Genomic DNA, 20,674 nt, shown 5'->3' with positions numbered 1-20,674 from the left:
GACCTGGGCAAAGTGACTTCCTTTCTCTGATCTCAAATTCACTCCCCTGTAAAATAATGGACTTGGGCTGCATAATTTCTAAAGTCCCTTCCAGCTCTAACATTGTGTGTTTATGTGTGTGAGTGTGTGTGTGTGTGTGTGTGTGTGTGTTCAGATAAATGAGACCACATCATGTCAGAATGCACAATGAAAATTCTGCTCAATCATGTAGATGTTAATATGAATTTTTCTGGATGTTAATATTCAAATATGCAGAATCGATGGGATGCCTCTATTTTCCTGCCAGTGTTTATTGATGGGATGTCTCCATTTCCCTGCCAGCATTAGAGAAGACATGTATTTTTGAGGCAGATTTCCTTAGATTCCCTACGGGTACAAACCCCTTAGGCAACCAAAGAAGGAGTGGGAAGAGGATACAGAGCGGAATAAGAAGGGCTCACTCTCACTGTGATTGCCATTAGGATCATAATATTATCATCTGCCCTGTTGCTATGCCCTGTGGACAGCTCAGCCCTTCCATCTGTCCTACAGCTAAAGCCTCTTGTATGTGCTGTCTCCTCCATTAAAATGGAAACTCCTTGGGAGCAGCAATTGTCTGACTTTTCATATTGTGTGTCTAGCACTTAGTATGATGCTTTGTGCATACTAAGTTATTAATAAATGCTTTTTCTTTCATTCATTCTTATGATCATTGTGTTTCACTTTATGGCTGATGGGTATAGTGTTTCCTGGAGTCAGGAGTATCTCATAAATGGTCCCTGGAGGGGTCTATAAGCCCCATGTTGCTGGGAAAGGGAAAATTGCAGAGATCAGTCAATAAAGCAGGAGCTGAATGGTTGGGGCACTCCTTGTATTTTACAAACCTCAGCGAGAAGATAAGTGACCTGGGAAATGTCCTCAGCCAGGTAAGATTCATTACAGGGTCTTCCTCCCTCCTTCCAAGACAAACTGATTGGTCATCTACACTGAAAATCACTAGGCTTAACAGTTTGTCAAAAACTTTGAGCTCTAGGCTAATACCATCATGGGCCACATTCAGAAAGGTAGAATTTCTAAGAATAGGGTGCCGATAGTTCTACTGCTTTTTGCCCTCATCAGATCTCGCCACATGTCTTATCTGGGTGCCATGGGTGATGAAGGATATTGATAAGGCTACAAAAGCCCAGAGGAGGCAACCAGGATAGTGAAGGGCTTTGAATCTACCTCATATGAGGATCAAAGAACAGAACTGGGCATGCTCAGCTTGGAGAAGAGAAGACGGGAGAGGGGGCATGATAACTCTATTCAAGTATGTGAAGGGCTGTCACATGGAGGAGGGATTAGATTTGCTGTTTGGCTCTGCAGAAGAGAGCCAGGAGCAGTGGGTGGGAATCCTGAAGAAACCAGTTGGGTTTAATGCCAGGAAAGTCTTCCTAAGAATGAAAGCTGCCCAGAAGTAGAATGGCCTCCCTTGAGAGGGGGCACATCCCCTTCCCCACCTCTTTGGAGATATTAAGGAAGAAACTGGATGACTATCATTCATTGTTCAGTTGTGGCTGGACCACCAAGACCCTGTTTGGGGTTTTCTTGGCAGAGATACTGTGGCAGTTTACCTTTTCCTTCTCCAGCTCATTTTACAGATGAGGAAACTGAGGCAAACAGAGTGAAGTGACTTGCCCAGGGTCACACAGCTGGTAAGTGTCTCAGGCCAGATTTGAACTCAGGAAGATGAATCTTCCTGACTTCAGGCCCAATGCTGGTCCAGCATGACAATACGCTGAGCATGGAAATGGGTTGGGCTAGACAATCACTGGAGTCTCTCCCAGCTCTCAGGTTCTGTGATTCTGTGATTCCTTTCTTGGACCAGACACCTAGTCCTGGAAGAGGCATCCTCCAGCCATGGAGTCCACTTATAGGCTTGTAGAGTTAAAAGGGACATTAGAAGTAAATACCATTCAACCTTCTACCTCACAAAGAAATCCCTTTGGGTACCCATCTGTTCTTTGGAGCCTACTAGACTCCTTAGCTCCTTGATAAGAGATTTGGATTTGGAATCAGAGGGAGTCCAGCATGCCCTGAAGCCTTTCCCCAGGCAGCAGAACTATAAGAATCAAATAAGAGGCACTGATGAGAGCAGGAAGCAGGCTTTTCCCACATGCCATCCGTGCCACACTGGTTGGTTGGAATTACTGTCACTTTAGTCATATACTCTGGAATACTGTTAGCATTTAAATAAACTGTGCAGTGTTCTTAAGATGCCAGCAGGTGGCATGGAATCATTGAAACTCAGAATCATAAAGTCTCATAATAGAATGTTGGAATCCTAGAGTCTTAGATTCATATGGAAGCAACTCTAGGAGTACCTGGTTCAACACCTCGCTTGAAGCATGACCCGCCTCTGTAGTATTTTGGAAAAGTGGTCCTTCAGCCTCTACCAGAAGGCCTCCAGTGATGGAAAACCCTCAAAGCATATTCTTTCATTTCAGGAAAGCACTCATGTGTCAGGAAGCTCTTCCTTATAACTAAGTGAAATGATCACCTTACAGTTGTTTCCTACTTAGCCTACTTCTCCCCACTGGAGCCAAGAAGAACAACTCTGATCCGTACAATGCCTCTCTAAATATTTGAAGGCAACTGTTTGGTGTGATGGATTGTCTGGTGTTTGGATTCAGAGGATCCAGACGAAAATTCTACCTGTGACATGTGCTACCTGTGTGGCTTTTGGTAAACCACTTAATCCGGCTGTCCCCCAGCTGATCAACTGTAAAATGAAGGGTTGGACTGGATGGTGTCTTAGGTGCCTTCTGACTCTAGCTCAATGGTTTTATGGTTTATGATTCAATGATGCCAGGACCCAGGTTCAAATCCTGGCTTTGCAACTTAGTCCTTATGAGACCTGGGGTAAATGACTTAACCTCTCTGGGCCCGGATTTCTGCACCTGATAAGTTAGCAGATCGAACTAAGTGTATTCCATGGTTCTTTGAAGCTCTGAATTTGTGATCTCATTCCCTTCTCCCTCCAAAAACATACCCCAAGTCTTCTCTTTTCTGAGCTAAGCATTCTAAGGTCCTTTAACCAATTCCTATTTGATATGGATTCAAATCCATTTTGTCACAGTGGTCACTGTCCGGACGCTTTTCAATGTCCTCTCAAAGATGCAGCATTCAGAGCTGAATGCAGGACTCCAGATGATTCAGGTTGGGAAACTTTTATTTACCAAAGGAAATAAACTGTCTCAACACTGAGAAATCTAATCGAATATTCTTGATGCTGCTGTGGGGACCAGGCTGAAGATGTGTGTATTCGACAGCCAGCACATAGCTATTTGATTTCTTGGAACTCTGAATTGCCATGGATTTTTTGGAAGTCATACTTTCTGATACATGCTATCCCTCTAAGAATTCCTGTAAGTATAGTTATTCACTAAATAGGCAGCTAGGTGAAGCAGTGGATAGAGCACCAGGCCTGGAGTCAGGAAGACTCATCCTCCTGAGTTCAAATCTGGCTTCAGACATTTAATAGCTGTGTGACCCTGGGTAAGTCACTTAACCTCAGTTTCCTCATCTGTCAAATGAGCTGTAAAATGCTAAGCCACCCTAGTATATTTGCCAAGAAAATCCCAAATGGGGTCACAAAGAGTTGGGCATGACTGAAAAATGGTTAAACATGAACATATTCACTAACTACAGTTGCTGAGTAAACAGTTGGAAAGGGCCTTAGAACACAGAATGTCGGGACTAGGAGAGACTTTAGAACAGAGAATGTCATGACTGAGAGCAGCCTTACAAGAGAAAGAATGTCAAAGCTGGGAGGACCCCTACAAAAATGGATATCAGAGAAGGAATGGACTTTAGAACATAAAATATCAGAGCAGGAAAGGACCCATAGAACATTGAATGCCACATAGGTTAATGATTTGTCCATTACCACAAAGCTCTCAAGAGGCATAAGTAGAATTGAACTCAGATCTCCCTGATTCCAAGGCCAGCTCTCTATCGCTGGCCTCTCCCTAGCTCCAGATGACTAAGGATGCTACCTCCCTGGCAACACATTCACTCCCTGACTGCATTCATGTGTGTGCATTCAGGTGACTTCCTGATTATCTGTGATGTGTTGTCAAACAACACCAGGTTTCTAAATGAGAGCAGACTGCTTATTAAATACATGTAAGGAGTCCAATCAAAAACACAATTGCATTTTCAAACTGGGAATCCACCTTCCTCACTCTGAAATCCAAACTCTTGTGTAGTGTAGAATGCTAAACTCAGTCTCTGGGTTCCAATCTTACTTCTGGTGCTCATTAATGTTGTGACCATGGGCAAATCACTTAATGTCTCTGAGCCTCATTAATAAAATGGGGATTTTATAGTTTTCCTGGGTTAGATAAGACTCAAAAGAGATAATACTTACAAAGAGTTTCACAAACAATTATGCCCTAGATAAGTATCAGGAATTCCAATCTGGATGTGACTTCTCTTAGCTCTGGCTAGATGACTAGCTCATAGACATCATATACATAGTTTTATCATACTGGTCAGGAAGTTACATAAGATCTGTATCTTCTGTGGGGATATGCTTTCTATAGCTAGACTAAGTGGTTTCCTGGAGACCCGCCCATAAAATTCTCATTGCAATATGTCCAGTCATCCTTACTACTTTTATTTTGAGAGCACAGTTTGTGTACCTTGCTTTGGAAGATGTGAGTGGACTTTACCAAGCCTACAGAAAGCCACTAACTGCAGGGGAGGGCTACTCTGACTTCTCAGTAATAGAAGCCTTTTAAATACCTTCTGTCCATTTACCTCAACTTCAAAAAATGCCCTCAGAGCAAGAATCCCAAACTCCATGTAGTTGTAGTGGACTGCTGGACAGCACCAGTCCCTGTCCATGGTCCTGACCAATTTATTAGCTTAACTCTGACCAGACCTTGGTATTCATAATTTCTCTGCGGAACACCCTCAGCCCTGAGTGCTGTCTCACACCCTCATGGCTTGTGAACCCATTAGCATTCAGTGTTAAGGAATTCCCCACAACTCAGTGTGGCACAGATAATGCTTCCCTATAAGGGAGGGAGTCTCGGAGCAGGAAAGGTCTGGGATGTAGAAAACACAGCAAGTCTCTTGGGTCCTGGAGGGCCATCACACTACTACCTCATTATAGAATCCCCAACCTCCACCCCTTTAGCAACATCTCACTGTTTAGCATTTCAAAACAAGCTTTTGTTTAGAATTTCTCTTCCTGGGTCTTTGGTGGCTTCATTTACTGAATCAATTCCTGATGGCTCCCACCATGTGGAACAGGTTGGTGGGAACCTCCTGCAGTTAATAGGAGTAAATGTTTAATCCAACAAGGGCTGATCAACTGGTTATTGCTTTTCTAAAGGAGCTGAATTTGAAGTTGAAGGAAAGGGAATTGGAGAAGAGGAAATCCCTTCTCTGAGATTCAATTTTCTTCTCTGTAAAAAGGAGTTTCAATGTTGACATCGTATTAAGTGCATGATTCTAAAGTCCTTCCCAGCTCTTGACATTCTCTGTTCCCAGGCCTTCCCCAAACACTTGTGTCCTCTGTTCTAAGCTCCCTCCAAGCTCTGACAGTCTCTATTCTAAGGCCCCTCCCAGCTCTAAATCCCATGATCTTCTGCCCTATGATTCTGAGACATAGAATTCCCTATGGGAATTCTGGAAAAGCACTTTGCTCTATGACATTAGCCAAGGCCATTTTTCCTTGCCGCAAGAGATTGTGTGCCTATACAGATTCACAGCACTTTAGAGTCAGAAGGGAAAGCAGAGGACTTCTAAAGGCAACCTCTACCTGAACAAAAATCTTCTCTCCAACCTGCCCCAGAAGTAGTCATCCCCTGACTTCCATTTTAAGATCTCCAGTGAGGAAGGGAGTGGATGCCTCAGTCCCCAAGGCAGCCCATCCCATTTGGGGACAGTTTTTATTGTTGGAAACTTGCAACTTTACAACATCACTCCAAGTTCTACCCTTTGGGGCTGAACACATCTCCTGAACTAATTTCCTTCTCATATGATAACCCTTCAAATACTTATTCAGAGCTCCTATGTGTCCACATGAAGCTTTCTCTCCTCTAGGCTACACATTTTCCTTTAATTGATCCTTATGTGGCCAGACCTTAGGCTCTCCACCATGTCTCTCACAAAATGTGGCTGTCAGAATAGAACACAATACACTATATTTGCTCTGTCTCAGGACTCAGGACAGCAGGACTATTCTCTCCCCAGGGGTGGACTAGCTTCTCTTAATGGATCTTAATGGATCATAAGATTACATTTGCTTCCTTGGCTTTCATCTTCAGCAATAAGCATTTCCAAGTCTCTACCTTAACCCCTACTATGGTCTTTCCTCTGAGACAGCTTTTGCATTTGCACCATGTACATTGTGTACGTACATAGTTGTTTGCATGTTTCCATTAGAATCTGAGCTCCTCAAAGTCACATTTTTGCCTTTCTTTGTATCTCCAGTGCTTAGCACAGTGCCTGGCATATTGTGAATGTTCAATAGATGTTTGTTGACTGACTGATTAACCACATTGCTGACTCAGACTGAGCTTGCAGTCCACTCCCAGTTCTTTTTCAGGCAAGATTTTTTTTGGCCCTGCCTAACCCATAATTGCCTTCAGAAGATTTGGAGGAGGAAAAATTGGAGGCATAGGCAATTTTGTGGTCTGCTAGATGCACTTTATGTTGACTAAATTCCTGGTAAGTTATTATTTGGCCCTAGGAAGAGTATGAATTTGTTTTGAGTAGTTTTCTTCCTTCTCCTGTCTAGGCTGTGTGTCTCCTACCTGGCTGGTTGGAACTTATTTACTACTTCAATCATCTCTTCTATGTAATACTTTGAGTAGATCTTTGGAAAGGGAATCCATATTCTATTACTTGTATTAAGCACCAAAATCTTCAGTTTCAGTATCCTCAGGCTATTTCCCAGGGATATAGAATGACCTTGAACCCAAAAGAGGTAGCAGGAGTGAATCAACTGTTTTTCATTTCTCTCTAAAAGTGGCTTTGTACCACCCACCCCACCTTGACCCCCAAATATTATAATCAACACTTTTGATTTAGCCCAGTGTTATGGCTAGAGGACAGCATTTAGAGTCAGAAGTCCTGGGTTCAAGTCTTGGTTCTTATTTAATACATTTGTGACCATGAGCCAGTCATTTAACCTTTCTGTGCCTCAGTTTCCTCATCTGCAAAATGAAGGCTTTGGACTAGAGGGCTTCTAAGGCCACTTCTGGTTGTAAATTTAAAGAGTATTGAACTTGTAGTCACAGGACCTGAGTTTGAAATCTGACTCTGCCACTGAATAACCTTGGACAAGTCACTCAGCCTCTTTGTGACTCAGTTTTTCCTTTGTAAAATGATGGGATTGGAGTAGATGACCTCCAAGCTCTTTTCCAACTCTAGGACTATAGGCTTGTGATTTGGTGGCCCTGTGTAAACAGGGTTGAAAGCAGCTTATGGCTACCCCTCCTAGTAGCCTGTAGGTTCACCAATTTTCCAAAAGTGGGACTGAACTGCCCAAAATATAGGGTTGGCTCTTTCCAAATATCCCACCCAACATCATTCCAAGAGGCTGTAGAGCAAAGTTCCCAGAGCCCATAGGGATCCAGTCGGTAAACATGACTCACAGACACAGTGCGGAAGGCGGGATGTCCAGATGGGTGTTCCTGTCTCTCGGCTGTAGCAGGTCAGAAGGGAACTTCCTTCAAGAACAAAGCCGGCATTGCAGGTGTATTGGATGGTTGTTCCAACAAGGAGCACAGGATCCGAAATCAAACGAGTTGAATGGTCCACTTCTCCAGGGTCGGTGCAGTACATAACTGACAAGAAAAACCACAGACACACAGGTTCTCCAGTGCATTATCACCCAATTCAGTTGGATTCAATTTGTTTTTGGAAACACTTAGCAAGCATCTACTATTCACCAGGAACTGCACTACATGTTGCAAGACAAAAATGAAATGTTTCTTGCCCTCAAGGAGATTACATCTCACTGAATGTATTGTATAGGGTCTTTTAATACTAGAGGGGGGAAAATAAGTGGATTTTTAAAGGACAGGAGGAATTTTTGGCATTTAGTGCTTTTTGAGATATTTTAATCAGATTTTGGGTGAATTTTTATCCCCATGTAAAATCTCAATTTGCCCTCTCCTCTCCTCTCCCCTTCCTTCCTCTCCTCTCCTCTCCCCTTCCTTCCTCTCCTCTCCTCTCTTCCCTTCTCTCCTCTCCTTTACTTTCCTCCCCTCCCCTCCCCTCCTTTTCTTTTCTTTGTCTCTGCTTCCGTCTCTGTTTCTCTGTCTCTCTCTTTCCTCCCAGCTAAATATAGAACAGGGTTAGGAGAAAGTAATAGACTATATGGGTCCTTAGGGTCCCTAAGTATTTGTTTTTCTCAGGCACTTTCATCAAAGTAATTTTATAAGTAAATCTCTGAGCTATAATTAAGGAAAGTTGATTGGGGCCTTGGTGCAGGGTGTTGAAATCTAGTATTGATAATAATATCATCCTAAGGAATACTTCTTTCTCTGGGTCCCTGGGTCCTTCTCCTCCTCAGGGGCATCCAGACCTTCAGCAATGTTCAAACCTCTTGATGTTCCTCTCCATGGTGGTCATACCCCACACGAGTTCCCTTCCCCCCATCCCTAGCCTACTGTCCTGTCCTACTCTTACCTCAAGCATGAAAATTCTTAGTTATAATTCTGGTATATCTGATTTTTCCAGGGAAAAAATCTCAAAGTTGCCTGGTTTTGACATATACACATATGCTCAAGAATTAGATTAGTAACATGTCCTATTTATATTCACATGTGAGGTAGTGTTGTATAGTGATGAGAGAGCCAGACTTGGGGTTAGAAAAGACCTGAGTTGTTGTCTTGCCTCTGACACATATTGGTTATGTGACCCTGGGCAAGTCATTTGACATCTCTCTACATCTTCTATTTCTCCCTGAAATGAGAAGTTCCAGATAAATGATTGATCTTGAACAATAGAGGAAGTTTATAGACCATGTGCTTCCTACACTGATGAAATCACTGATGAGTCTAGACAAAAAATATCAGAAATACTTGCACAAACATGCACATGTATGTCAGTAATGGTCAAATGAAGACTCACAAAAGACATGATACTATTTCTTTTCCTTGCTAAGTTAGAGCAGGCTGGTGGTGGGGAGCACAGGGCTGGATTTTTTTATATTTATATTTATATATACACATATGTATGTTTATCTATATATATGTGCATATACAAATATATTATACATATGCCTCTATGTACATATACATATATACTATATAATCAAGATATAGTCAGTAATATCTATTCATATTTAAGGAGAGATCTTGTTACAATTTTTTGTCATGCTAATGAAAATGGTAAAAATATTCTTACAGGTGTTCTAGTTTTCCTAGATTTTAGGTAAATTGGGCCTATTAAATGTCTCTGGCGGCGGATGCCAAATGCATTCTATTCAGAAAACCAAAAGCTTCTGAGAAAATGGCACAGAGTTTGATTTTCCTCCTACTAGTTAGGCAACCAATCAATAAATATTTGTTAAGTATTATGTGTCTATATGCTAGACAATCCCTTCTCTACCCCTTCCAATGGCCAATTGGTGCACATCTTTGCATTCTGTCTCAGCATCTGGGCTTCTGGGGAGGGGGAGAGGAGAGAAGAGGGCAGAGAGAGAGGAAGAGGGAGAGGGAGGGGAGGGGAGAGGGAGAGAAGGAGACAGAGGGGGGTAAGAGAGAGAGAGAGAGAGAGAAGAGAAGAGAAAAAGGAGAGAAAAAGGAGAGAAGAGGAGCAAAAGAGAGACACAGAGAGAAAGAGGGAGAGTGATAGATAGTGACAGATATTAGCTCAACATAAAGATGAATGTTCTAATAAAGAGCTATCCAAAAGCACAATGGGCTGCCTTGATAAGTAGAGAGCTCCCTCTCATTGTAGACTTTCAAGCATTAAGTTGGATGACTGCTTGTAGAGGTTGGTGTAGAAGGGATTCCTGTTCAACCATGGGTTAGAATTGATGACCTCAGGGGTCTCTTCCAACTCTAATTCCATGACAACATGTGATGTTCTACACAGGAAGCTAAAAAGTGTCCTTTCTATTTTGTCTTCCTGCTCAGCCTCAGGAACCCAAGGATTCATTAGTGTACCACTTGGGGTCACATCAAGATAATTTGAGTGCACCATCACTAAACTAATTTTACTATATCTAGATCCTCAAACTCCATTAGAGGGTCTAGCTACAACCAGCCCCATTATTGACCCAGGGGAAAACCTGAGATTTGTCTTACTTTTCTCACAAAATGGTGGATCACTGCTCCACGTCAGGTCCCACTGGCAAGTAAGGGTGTCACTGCCCACGATATCATAGCCAGGGTCACATTGGTAGGTGATCTTTGCCCCTCTCACCAGCTCTGTGTGAGATGTGGTTTTCCAGCCATTCTGAATCTCAGGCAGATCTGAGCAGGAGTCATTCCTTGACACCTCTTTAAGAGAAAGACACAAATAATTAACTTCAACCAGATATATGCCTCATTTAATAATGATGTTAATAAAAGCTGACATTTGTATAGCACTCTAAGGCTTGTAAAATACTTCAAAGTGCTATCACATTGGAACGTCACCAAAATCCTCATGAAGCCAGCACTATTGGTATCATTATCTCCATTTGTTCTTCCAATGTTTCCTTGTATTTGCTTTGTATGGGTGTTGGCAATGCCTATGCATGTGCACTGTTATCTTCTTCAATAGAATGCAAGCTCCTTGGGGGCTGAGACTGTTTCACTTTTGTCATTGCATCTCCCCTGCCTAGCATACTATCTGGAACACTGTAGCCCCTTAATAAATGTTTATTGATTAACTAAATTGATTAGGGCAATTGACACTCAGAGAGGTTAAGTGACTTGCCCATGATCATACAACTAGTAAAAATCAGAGGCAGGATTTCCTCCCCTGGATTGGGGAATCCAGAGAAATTAGAGGAAGGAGGATAGATCACATATCTGGAGACTGAAGGGACCTTAGAGACTAATCCTTACATTTTACAGATGAAGAGACCAAGGTCTCTTCTTTTTTCCCTATGTTTTTTTCCAGTGCCTTTATTTCTCTCTCCTTGTTCCTTGGTCTCTGTCCTTCCCCTCACCCTTTCTCTCTCTGTCTCTATCTCTGTCTCTTTCTGTCTCTGTCTCTCTGTCTCTTTCCTTCTCCTCTTACTCCTCTTTCCTTTCTCTGCCTGTACCTGTGTGAATCTTTCTGTCCCTGAGTCTCTATTTCTTCCCTTAAATACAATGCTATTTTGGAAATGAATGGAAGATCATTCACACAGTGAGTAAAACTTAGAGGTGGAATTTGAACCTCTCTTCCAGTTCTCAGAAATAGCTATTCTTTTTCTCTCTCAAGTACCCTCGAAGTTTCAACAGTGCAATTTCAATAGTGTTATTATACCTTTCTTCCATTCTATGCCATATGCCTTCATTTATTTAACAATTATTAAGTCGATGTGGCATCATAAAACTACTAGGTAATATTTATACAGTCCTTTAAGGTTTGCAAAGCACTTTACAAACATCTCATTTTCTCCTTACAATAAGCCTGCAAGGTAGATGCTATTTTTATTTACATTTTACAGAGAGTTAAGTGACTTGGCCAGGGTCATATAGCTAGTAAGTAACTGATGTCAGATTTGAATTCAGGTCTTCCTGACTCCAGGTCCAGTTCTCTATCCTTTGTACCTCTTAATTCCTCTCTCTATTTTAGGTGTACATGTTGCTTCTCCCTATAGAGTTTAAACACCTTGAGGGCCAGGGCTACTTTTGCTTTTTCTTCATATCCTCATTTCTTAACTTAGTGTCTGGCCCATAATAGATGCTTAATAAATTCTTGCTGACTAATTGATTGAATGAATTGAACTGAATCTTCAGTACTCTAAGGAATCTATGATCTCATTGATTTAGAAATTTCCTCCAAGTCTGCAGGTCACAAGCCATCCATGCTTTCCCACACTGTAGAAATCTCCTACATATTTTCCTACTAGTTTCTTAGGAGTATGTAGATGTGTTAGGGAGGTCCTCAAATTTTCTTGACAAAACATGGATGCCAATAGAACATGAAGGCTATCCATCGGTCGTTCTTCACGTTAGCTGCAGGATTAGTTTCTTGTTTTTCTGGTCATGTTTTTTTATATCAATGTTCATAATAATTCTCCTGGGTGATCTCTTATCTATAATGTATCACAGCCCTTCCAGTTGCAAATTTTATAGCACTGTATAAATCTGAGTTGTTATTATCAATGTTATTGTTTCCAAACATGCTGCCTGAAATAGAACTCAATCTTCCTCGTGTGGTGGTCTGACCAGAGCTGAGAAAAGGGAAACTAGGGCCTTCTGGCAACTGGATGTCAGTCTTCTTAGTCCATTGGCATCATATAGACAACTAGGTGGGTAGAGGCTAGGGAACTAGATCTGGAGTCAGATAGGTTGTTGTTGTTATTATTGTTGAGTTTTTTCAGTTGTGTCTGACTCTTTGTGACCCCATTTGGGGTTTTCTTGGCAAAGATACTGGAGCAACTTGCATTTCCTTTTCCAGCTCATTTGACAGATGAGGAAACTGAGGCAGACATTGTTAAGCCAGATTTGAACTCAGGAAGATGAATCTTCCTGACTTCAGGCCTGATGCTCTATCCACTATGCCACCTAGCTGCCCTGGCCTAAATTCAAACCTGGTCTCAGACATTTATTGGCTGTGTGACCTTGGGCAAGTCACATAACCTCTGTTTGCCTCATTTTCTTCACCTGAAAAATGGGGATAATAATTGTACCTTACTCCCAGAATTGTTATGAGGATACAATCCTAGTTACTATTGTTATTACTGTTATTAGTAGTAGTGGATAGAGTGCTGTCCCTCAAATAAGGAAGATGTGACTTTGAAACCCACTTTAGATTCTTATTAACTTTGTGATCTTAGGCAAGTCACTTAACCCCTCTATTCCTCAGTTTTTCCTTTATAAAACAAGGCGGTTGGTTTTAGCAGTGGCCTCTGAGGTCCCTTCCAGTTTCAAATCTATGATCTTATCCTCTGGCTACTATGAATTCCATTAGATTTCATTTGAAATGTTTTCTTGATTCATAATGGAGTCCCTTGAGTTGAGCTACTTATTCTCTTATTGGTGCCACTCCTACCTTCCCACACCCCCACCCCCTGTCTTGTCATGTAAGTAACAATCCCATGTTCTAGCATGACTATCCTGCTCTGAAATGCCCACCACACAGCTTCAGGAAGGAGAGCTAATTATGTCATGTAATTAATTTGCCATCCTTATGTGCTTCAGGGGAGACAGGGAGAGCATAATGCCTTGGCTTATTTGCTGGGTAATTCTAAGAAAAAAGCAATGTCTTTTCCTGGGATTTCATCACAGTTTTAACTGGGAAAAAGCAATCTCTTGAGTGTCTGAGAAGAGAAGGGACAGGAAAATGAATTCTAAAATGACTTGATGGGGAATGAAACCCTATTTTTATTCCTCTTAAAAACTCCAAGAGAGCTCTGAATTGGAGGTTGTAAAGTGCTCACTGTCTGAGTGAAAATAGTGGAACAATTCAGTTAGATATCTGGGATGGCCTGGATCCTGGATCTGGCTCACTCACCAATAAGCTACATGACAGTGGGTGAGTCAGTTCCATTCTCTGGACCACAACTTCTCCATTTGGGATAAAGGGAGGGGCATTAAGGTATGATGGGAAGAGCCCTGAATCTAGGGTCCAAAGACCTGGGTTTTAATCCTAGCTCCAGTATTTAATACTTATGTGACCTCAGGCACAGAGTTGTAACTAGGGCACTGTAGTTGTCCCCAGAGAGCTAAATTTAGATAGTACTGAGGGTCCTTTCAGTCTTTCAGCAGGAAGAAATAATAGAGTTAGTGAGAATATTTAGTTCAAATAGATCTATAGGCACAGACCAAGGGGACTTCTCCTTAGCTTAGCTCACTTTGCTTTCTAGTAGTATCTCTTCTTGGGCAATCAGCCTCTCCAGGACTCACTTTCCTCCTCTGTAAAATGAAGGGCAGCTAGGTGGCGCTGCAGTGGATAGAGCATCAGGCCTGGAGTCAGGAAGACCTGAGTTTGAATATGGCCTCAGACATTTACTAGTTGTGTGACCCTGAGGAAGTCACTTAACCCTGTTTGCCTCAGTTTCCTTATCTGTAAAATGAGCTGGAGAAGGAAATGGCAAACTGCTCCAGTATCTTGGCCAAGAAAACTCCAAATGGGGTCATGAAGAATTGGACATGACTGAATAACAAGTATGGTATAGTGGACCTAGAGCCACAAATACCCGGGTTTGAATTTTACTGTTGACATTTACTAGCTGTGTGACTCTGGGGACGTTATTTAAACTCACTGGGACTCATGAATTTCCTCATTAATAAAATGAGGATGACTGGATTGTTCCTCAGGCCCTTTCCAGTTCTAAATCAATAATCTTGAATTTATGACCTCTAAAGTCTAAATCTGGGATCCTCTGAAAAGTCTCCCAACTCCTTTTTGGAGCTATATTTCAGGTGTTTGGAAAAGGCAAAGATTTCATACAAAAGTGCATCCTCTCCAAAACCCACCAAGCCTCAGGAAATCTGCTTGGTGTTGGCCTTGGGAGGTGACCCTTGACCCGGGCTTTCTCAAGAGTCTAACAAACCTCACTGGTGGTCAGTTGGAAGGGTCTACTTTGGAATCTCAGAGAGATCTCAGGTGGTATCAAGCCCAGGGCATAGCCTCTCCTCCCAGTGCCTGGGAGGAGCCTTGCATCAGGGTTCCCAAGGTCAGGCAGGAATACTTGGCGGTTTACTTTGAGGGAGAAGAGCCTTCTGGCATGGAGTTGTTCCCCAGAGACATTCTTGCCCTTCTGGGTCCCTCTTCTTTCTGTGCTTTTTTCTCTGTCTTAGCATATGCATTTGCTCTTGCTGATCTGGCCAAACAATTTCTTTCTGTAGGCTGGGGCTTGACAATGGCTGAGAATTTACAAAGTCCCAGAGAATTTACTTTTGCTTAAAGGATATTTTGAATAGGCCCCCAAAGTATTAAGCTATCAAATAATAACAATAGTTCATTGTCTTTTGTCTTTCTTTGCATTCTCAGTGCTTAGTATAGTGACTAACACATAGTAGGACTTGTATGTACCTGGTTATTTCCATGGCCTCCCCCATTAGACTGTGATCTCCTCAAGGGTAGGGGCTGTCTTTACCTTTCTTTGTAACCTCAGCACTTGGCACAGTGTCTGGAGCATAGTAGGCACTTAATAAATGCTTGTTAACTGAATGACTGACATTTAGCTAGTACTTTTAGGGTTACAGAATATTCTCTTCACAACCTGTCATCATGAGAAGATGGGAGGGGAAATACTTTCCTCTTTACACCACTTTTCAGATGAGGAAGTTGAGGCTCAAAAATCACATGATCAGATCCACCCAGGTTCACAAAACAAGTTTCATAGCTGAGATTTGAACCCAGATCTGTTGACTCCAAGTCAAACACTGTGTCCTCTAGGCCAGACTGCCTCCCTTTGGAAAATGCTGTGTGGATTCTCCCTCCCTCCTTTCCTTCTTTCCTTCCTGCTTTTCCTCTTCCTTCCCTTTTATCTCTGGTGATGCATGCTAGGTAGAAAGCAAGAAACAATAAGGGGTGCCCATGACTAATGGAACCCCAGGAGTGTACATGGAATGTACTAATGGAATCCCAGGAGGGACACATTGGTGTAGGTGGGAACAGTCCTGGGATAATCTACTCTGATCAGCATCTTCTAGAGGAGACATACACTGGGCATGGGGAACCCGTATGGGTCCCCTCTTGCAGTCAAATTCAGGGGTTCATGTCAGTCCATTAGCCTCAGGACTATCCTGGTTTGCCATAGAGCAACCTGGTCCCCTCCATTTCCACTAGAGGGAAAGGAGAGGAAAACATGTCTTGGAATTATCCAGGTCATGCTTAAGTCTACATTGGCTGATGTGGGCAGAAACAAGAACAAACAGAAAAATATGACATTTATAGAGAATAGTGGATAAAGGGTTTGACTTGGCATCAGGAAGGCCTGATGCTTAGTAGTTGTGTGACCCTGGACAAGTCACTTACCCTCTGTCTGCCTCAGTTTCCCCAACTGTAAAATGGGGGTAATACTAGCACCTACCTCCCAGGATTGTTGTGGGGATCAAATGAGATAATTATAAAGAACTTAGCACAGTGCCTGGTACATAGTAGGTGCTACATAAATGTCAGCTGTTATTTACTTTTTTAAAAAAAATCAGCTATTATTATTAGTACTAGCATGGAATAATGAATAGAGTGCTGGCCTTGGAGTCACGAAGTCTTGGGTTTGAATCCTGTCTTAGGCACTTGTGTAACTAAGTGTGAGAAACGTCTCCCCTCGTAACTTCAGTCGCCTCATTTGTAAAGGACAATAAGGCTGAGAAAGTACATTGCAAACTTTAAAATACTATAAAAACATGATGTATTATTATTGCTACATAAGTAACATAAAAGTTGAGTGATTATAAAACCTTGTGAGGCAAAAAAAGCTTGTGGGGAAGCCCTACACAGAAAAGCAGAGAAAGTACTGTTATTTTTCCGCAATACTGAACATTAACCAGGCATTTCTGACTGATATTTACATTAGCTGACTAATGTTGACATTAGACAGAGTGTGGAATGTAACCCCAATGAGAATCTTCCCTATTCGTGTAATACTTCCCTCATAACAGCCCCGAGAGGTTAAGTGATGCTTGTATTAATTATTCCCACTTTGCAAAGGAGAAATGTGAAAGCTAGTAAGATAAGATAATCTGTCCAAGGTCCCACAGACAGTGAGCAGTGGAATCAAGAATGATTCCAAGCTCCATATTCCTTCCACTATGCTGCCTCTGACTATAGTCAGACTACAGAACCATATCTTTCAATGACAATCATCCTAGAGAGAAAATTCTGTTGATTCAAGTAAGTCACTGGCATATTTAAAGAAACAGTTTGAGTTAACTCTTGTTTCAAGGGACTGTCATGCTGGTTGGTCTGGTCATGTATAAACATGGCCCCCAATTTAGGAACCATCATGGAACAAAAAGACCATTGGATTAGGAATCAGAATACTTGAGTTTAATTTCAGGCTCTATTCCTTTCTAGCCTTGTGACCTTGGGCAAGTCATTTTCTTCTGTAAAAAAAAACAACAAGGGAGGCTAGATTTGTTCATTTCTAAGTTCTCTTCCAACTCTAAAATGAATTGAATAAAGATGTAGAAAACTATTGTGGGCATTTCAACCAAACAACTAAAAATGGCTGCCCTTCTTCACGAGATTTTGTATTACTCACTCTGGGCACCCCTGACAGAGAACTTGTGGGAAAGCCCTATGTAGAAAGGCAGAAAGCAAGAGCCTGGAGAATAAAATTACAGATCAGTATAATCAGGGAGTAAAGAGGCCCCAGAGAAACATAAACAAGGACTTCAAAAGAAATCAATTGCCATGTTCTTCTCTCCGAGGGGAGGGCAGACCATTGGTGAGAATGAATCACGATTGCTGGCCTGGAAAAAGGCAAGCCAGGCACAGAGACTTCTTAGCACGCTGAGATTTTGGTAAAGACACCTTTGCTCACACTGCCTGAGATAATGCACTCTAAGCAATTTCATTTAGAGGAGATCCCACTTCTTTCATGCCACTGAGATCCCCAGAAAGACATGGGACCTGAAGAAGGAATGAATTTCCTCTCTCAACAATTGATTCAATCAGAACGAGTGTTTATTAAGCACTTACTACATGCTAGATGCTAAAGATAAAAAAAAAGGCAAAAATAAGCTCTTTCTAGGATCACACAGCCAATAAGTGACCTCTGTGGGATTTGAACACACATTTTCTGACTCCAAGCTCAGCGCCCAATCCCCTATGTCACATTGCCTCTTTAAAAAAAGTAACAAAAACATACATAGCTATTTTTCTTTAATGCTTCTCCCTACCTTCCCAATAGAAACCTCCTTTTTATCAAAGAAATGCAGTCAAGAAAAAAAAATCAACCCACTGGCCCTGTTTGAACACATATACCTCATTCCCCACGTGTGGTCCACCACTTTCCTGAGGGTAGCATGTTTTCTTGTTGATTCTCCTAACATTCTCCCTGCTATTGAGCTGCCTGTCTTAATTTACCTGTACACATCCCAATATGAAAATCCGGGTATATTAGGGTTAGCAGTCTCAAGAATGAGTGTGCCCAGCAGAAATGACAGTGAAGCTGACTTAATGGGATACTTACCTATGTAGCTCATGACAAACCCTTGGCCCTTTCCAAAGATGAGGCCAGCAGGATCTGAGTGGAACTGGATGGTGAGGTCTGGGCTAGAGGAGTAGAGCTTCTGAGGTCCACTATTGCCCAGGTACTGCCCGAGGATATGGGACATGACCTCATCCCCATCGTAGATGGTCAGGATGTCACTGTTGCTCAGGTTTAAGCTGGGAAGGCAAAAGGACATGGGATGTGTGTGTGTTGGTGTGAATGGAAAGCAGTCTCAAGTAACGACGCAGTCATTTTAGAAACCATTTATTAAACACCCATTACGTACAAGGCTAAACACAATGTTGGACCTTGAAGAATTTGCAGGTTAGCAGGGGACCTAAGATGAACCTATTATCTAGAACATTACCTAGAACACATTACCTAGAATGACAATGATAATAACAATAGCTAGCATTCATACGGTATTTAAGATTTGCAAAGTACTTAACATGTTATCTCATTTGATCCTCACAACAACCCTAGAAGGTAGGTGTTATTATTATCCCCATTTTGCTGATGAGGAAACCGAAGCAGACAGAAGTGAAATGACTTGTCCAAGGTCATACAGCTAGTAAGTGTCTGAAACAGGATATGAGCTTGGGTTTCCTCATTCCAAGTCTGTTGCACCACTTAGCAGGATATGATAATTTTCTATAAGAGTCACACACAAGCTTGGGGCTGGATTCAATCCATCAATCAGTCAACAAAGTAATTTTCAAGAGACTACTATGTGTCAGCTTCTGTCTCAGGTACTGGCAACACAATTGGAGTTTATGTTCTAAGGGTCTTCGGTGCTAGCTGAGCTAATTTTACCTGGGAGCAGGGTTACCTGGGCTCTGCCACTGATTCATTGGGTTTGCCTCAGACAAGTCCCATAACCTTAATAGTGTGGGAGAAGGCTGGAGGGCACCAATATCACTTGAAGGGACATACACATCACTGAATCTAGGCTCCACATTTTGCAGAAACCGAGGCCCACAGAAAGGAAGAGACTTGATCAAATCTACCCAATGAATTATCAGCACAGTCAAAACTTGAATTCATGTCTCTCTTAACTTGAAGTTCAAGGCTCTTCTATTATATAATTATTGTCATCATCACCACCACCACCATCATCATTGTGACATTTCTATAGTGCAAAGAGCTTTATATAGTGCTCATTTGATTCTCAAAGCAATCTTGTGAGGTGGAGCTATTAATAAAATTAATCAATAAAATGAATATTAATTAAATAACACTTTACAGATCAGTAAACTGAGGGTCAGATAAGATATCTGCCCATGGTCATACAACCAATAATTTCCTAAACAAGGTCTTTCTGACTCTAAGACCAACCCTTAGTCTTGGCTAGGGTGATTAACTAATATTGTTGACAGAAGAAGACAAACTTCTGATGACCTTGGGAAATTGGAGAATTTGGTAGTAATGGAAAGTATGACATATGAGACTTGTATTAAATATGGAATTAAATTATTCAGGGATTTAAAGGAAACTCTACAAATGTAAGATTGAGGAGGGCATTAACTGTGCCGAGAATGTCTAAATAACCTGGAGATCACAGTGGACCACAAAGCTAAAACTGGAAAGAGCAATGACTTTTAGCTCCTTCATAAAACCTGAGTTCAAATCCTAGTTTTGTGACCTTGGCCAAGTCACTTCCTTTTTTTGGGACTCAGTTTCCTCATATGTAAAAGGAACTGTAAGGTCCCTTGCAGTTCTAAATCTCTGATCCAAAGTTCTATATGTGGAATGGCGAGAACATCAGTTTGACTGAAACAGACTGTTCAAGGTAGAGGAGCCCGGAATCAGGCTGGATGCAGACAGTGAATGACTTCCACTGATAAACAGAGGAATTCATATTTTATCCTGGAGGCACAAGGGAGCCATTGAGACTTCTTGAGCTGGTGAGTGACATGGTCACACTTGCTAATGTTGGAAGTGTCCTTTGGTTGCTACTGGCCTGTCTCAATGAAGCATCGCTAATTACCTGGTGACAGCTACCATAGGAAGGAGGAATAGGAAGGAATCATTAAAAGGCCTTCACCAAAGTCTCTGAAACCCAACTCCTTTTGAAATGATAGGAACAGTTTTATGTAGTTAGTTACACCTGCTCTTTCACTGGATATGAAATCAGGAATACTGAATTTGAGCCCAGGCTCAATCACTGACCAGCCATGTAACCCTAGGCAAGTCACTATACCTTTATCTGCCTCAGTTTCCTCAACTGTAAAATGAGGATAATAATAGTTCCTACCTCCCAGGGTTGTTATGAGGATAAAATGAGATAATATTTGCACAATTTCTAGTGCAAAATGCTTTTCCTTCCTTCCTGACATGACTTCTCCATCCAGTCCTAATCAAATCTGCCCTCTAGTA

General features: G+C 41.8%; 1 protein-coding gene across 1 annotated transcript in view; it reads right to left on the bottom strand.

The window, feature by feature from the left end:
• LOC114044896 (seizure 6-like protein) overlaps positions 1-18,451 on the bottom strand; it is a 37,207-nt gene extending 18,756 nt beyond the window's left edge. The window contains exons 1-3 of the mRNA XM_027864674.1: positions 18,278-18,451; positions 10,296-10,490; positions 7,632-7,823 (exon numbers count right to left, since the gene is read on the bottom strand). Of these exons, the coding sequence (XP_027720475.1) occupies positions 7,632-7,823; positions 10,296-10,490; positions 18,278-18,422 (532 nt within the window). The 5' untranslated portion in view covers positions 18,423-18,451. The remainder of the gene's footprint in view (positions 1-7,631; positions 7,824-10,295; positions 10,491-18,277) is intronic.
• Positions 18,452-20,674: the final 2,223 nt, after the last annotated feature.

Source organism: Vombatus ursinus, unplaced genomic scaffold, assembly GCF_900497805.2.
Source record: "Vombatus ursinus unplaced genomic scaffold, bare-nosed wombat genome assembly UNPS02001287.1, whole genome shotgun sequence".
In the NCBI taxonomy this organism is placed as follows: Eukaryota; Metazoa; Chordata; class Mammalia; order Diprotodontia; family Vombatidae; genus Vombatus; species Vombatus ursinus.
This window is presented reverse-complemented; position numbering and strand designations above follow the sequence as displayed.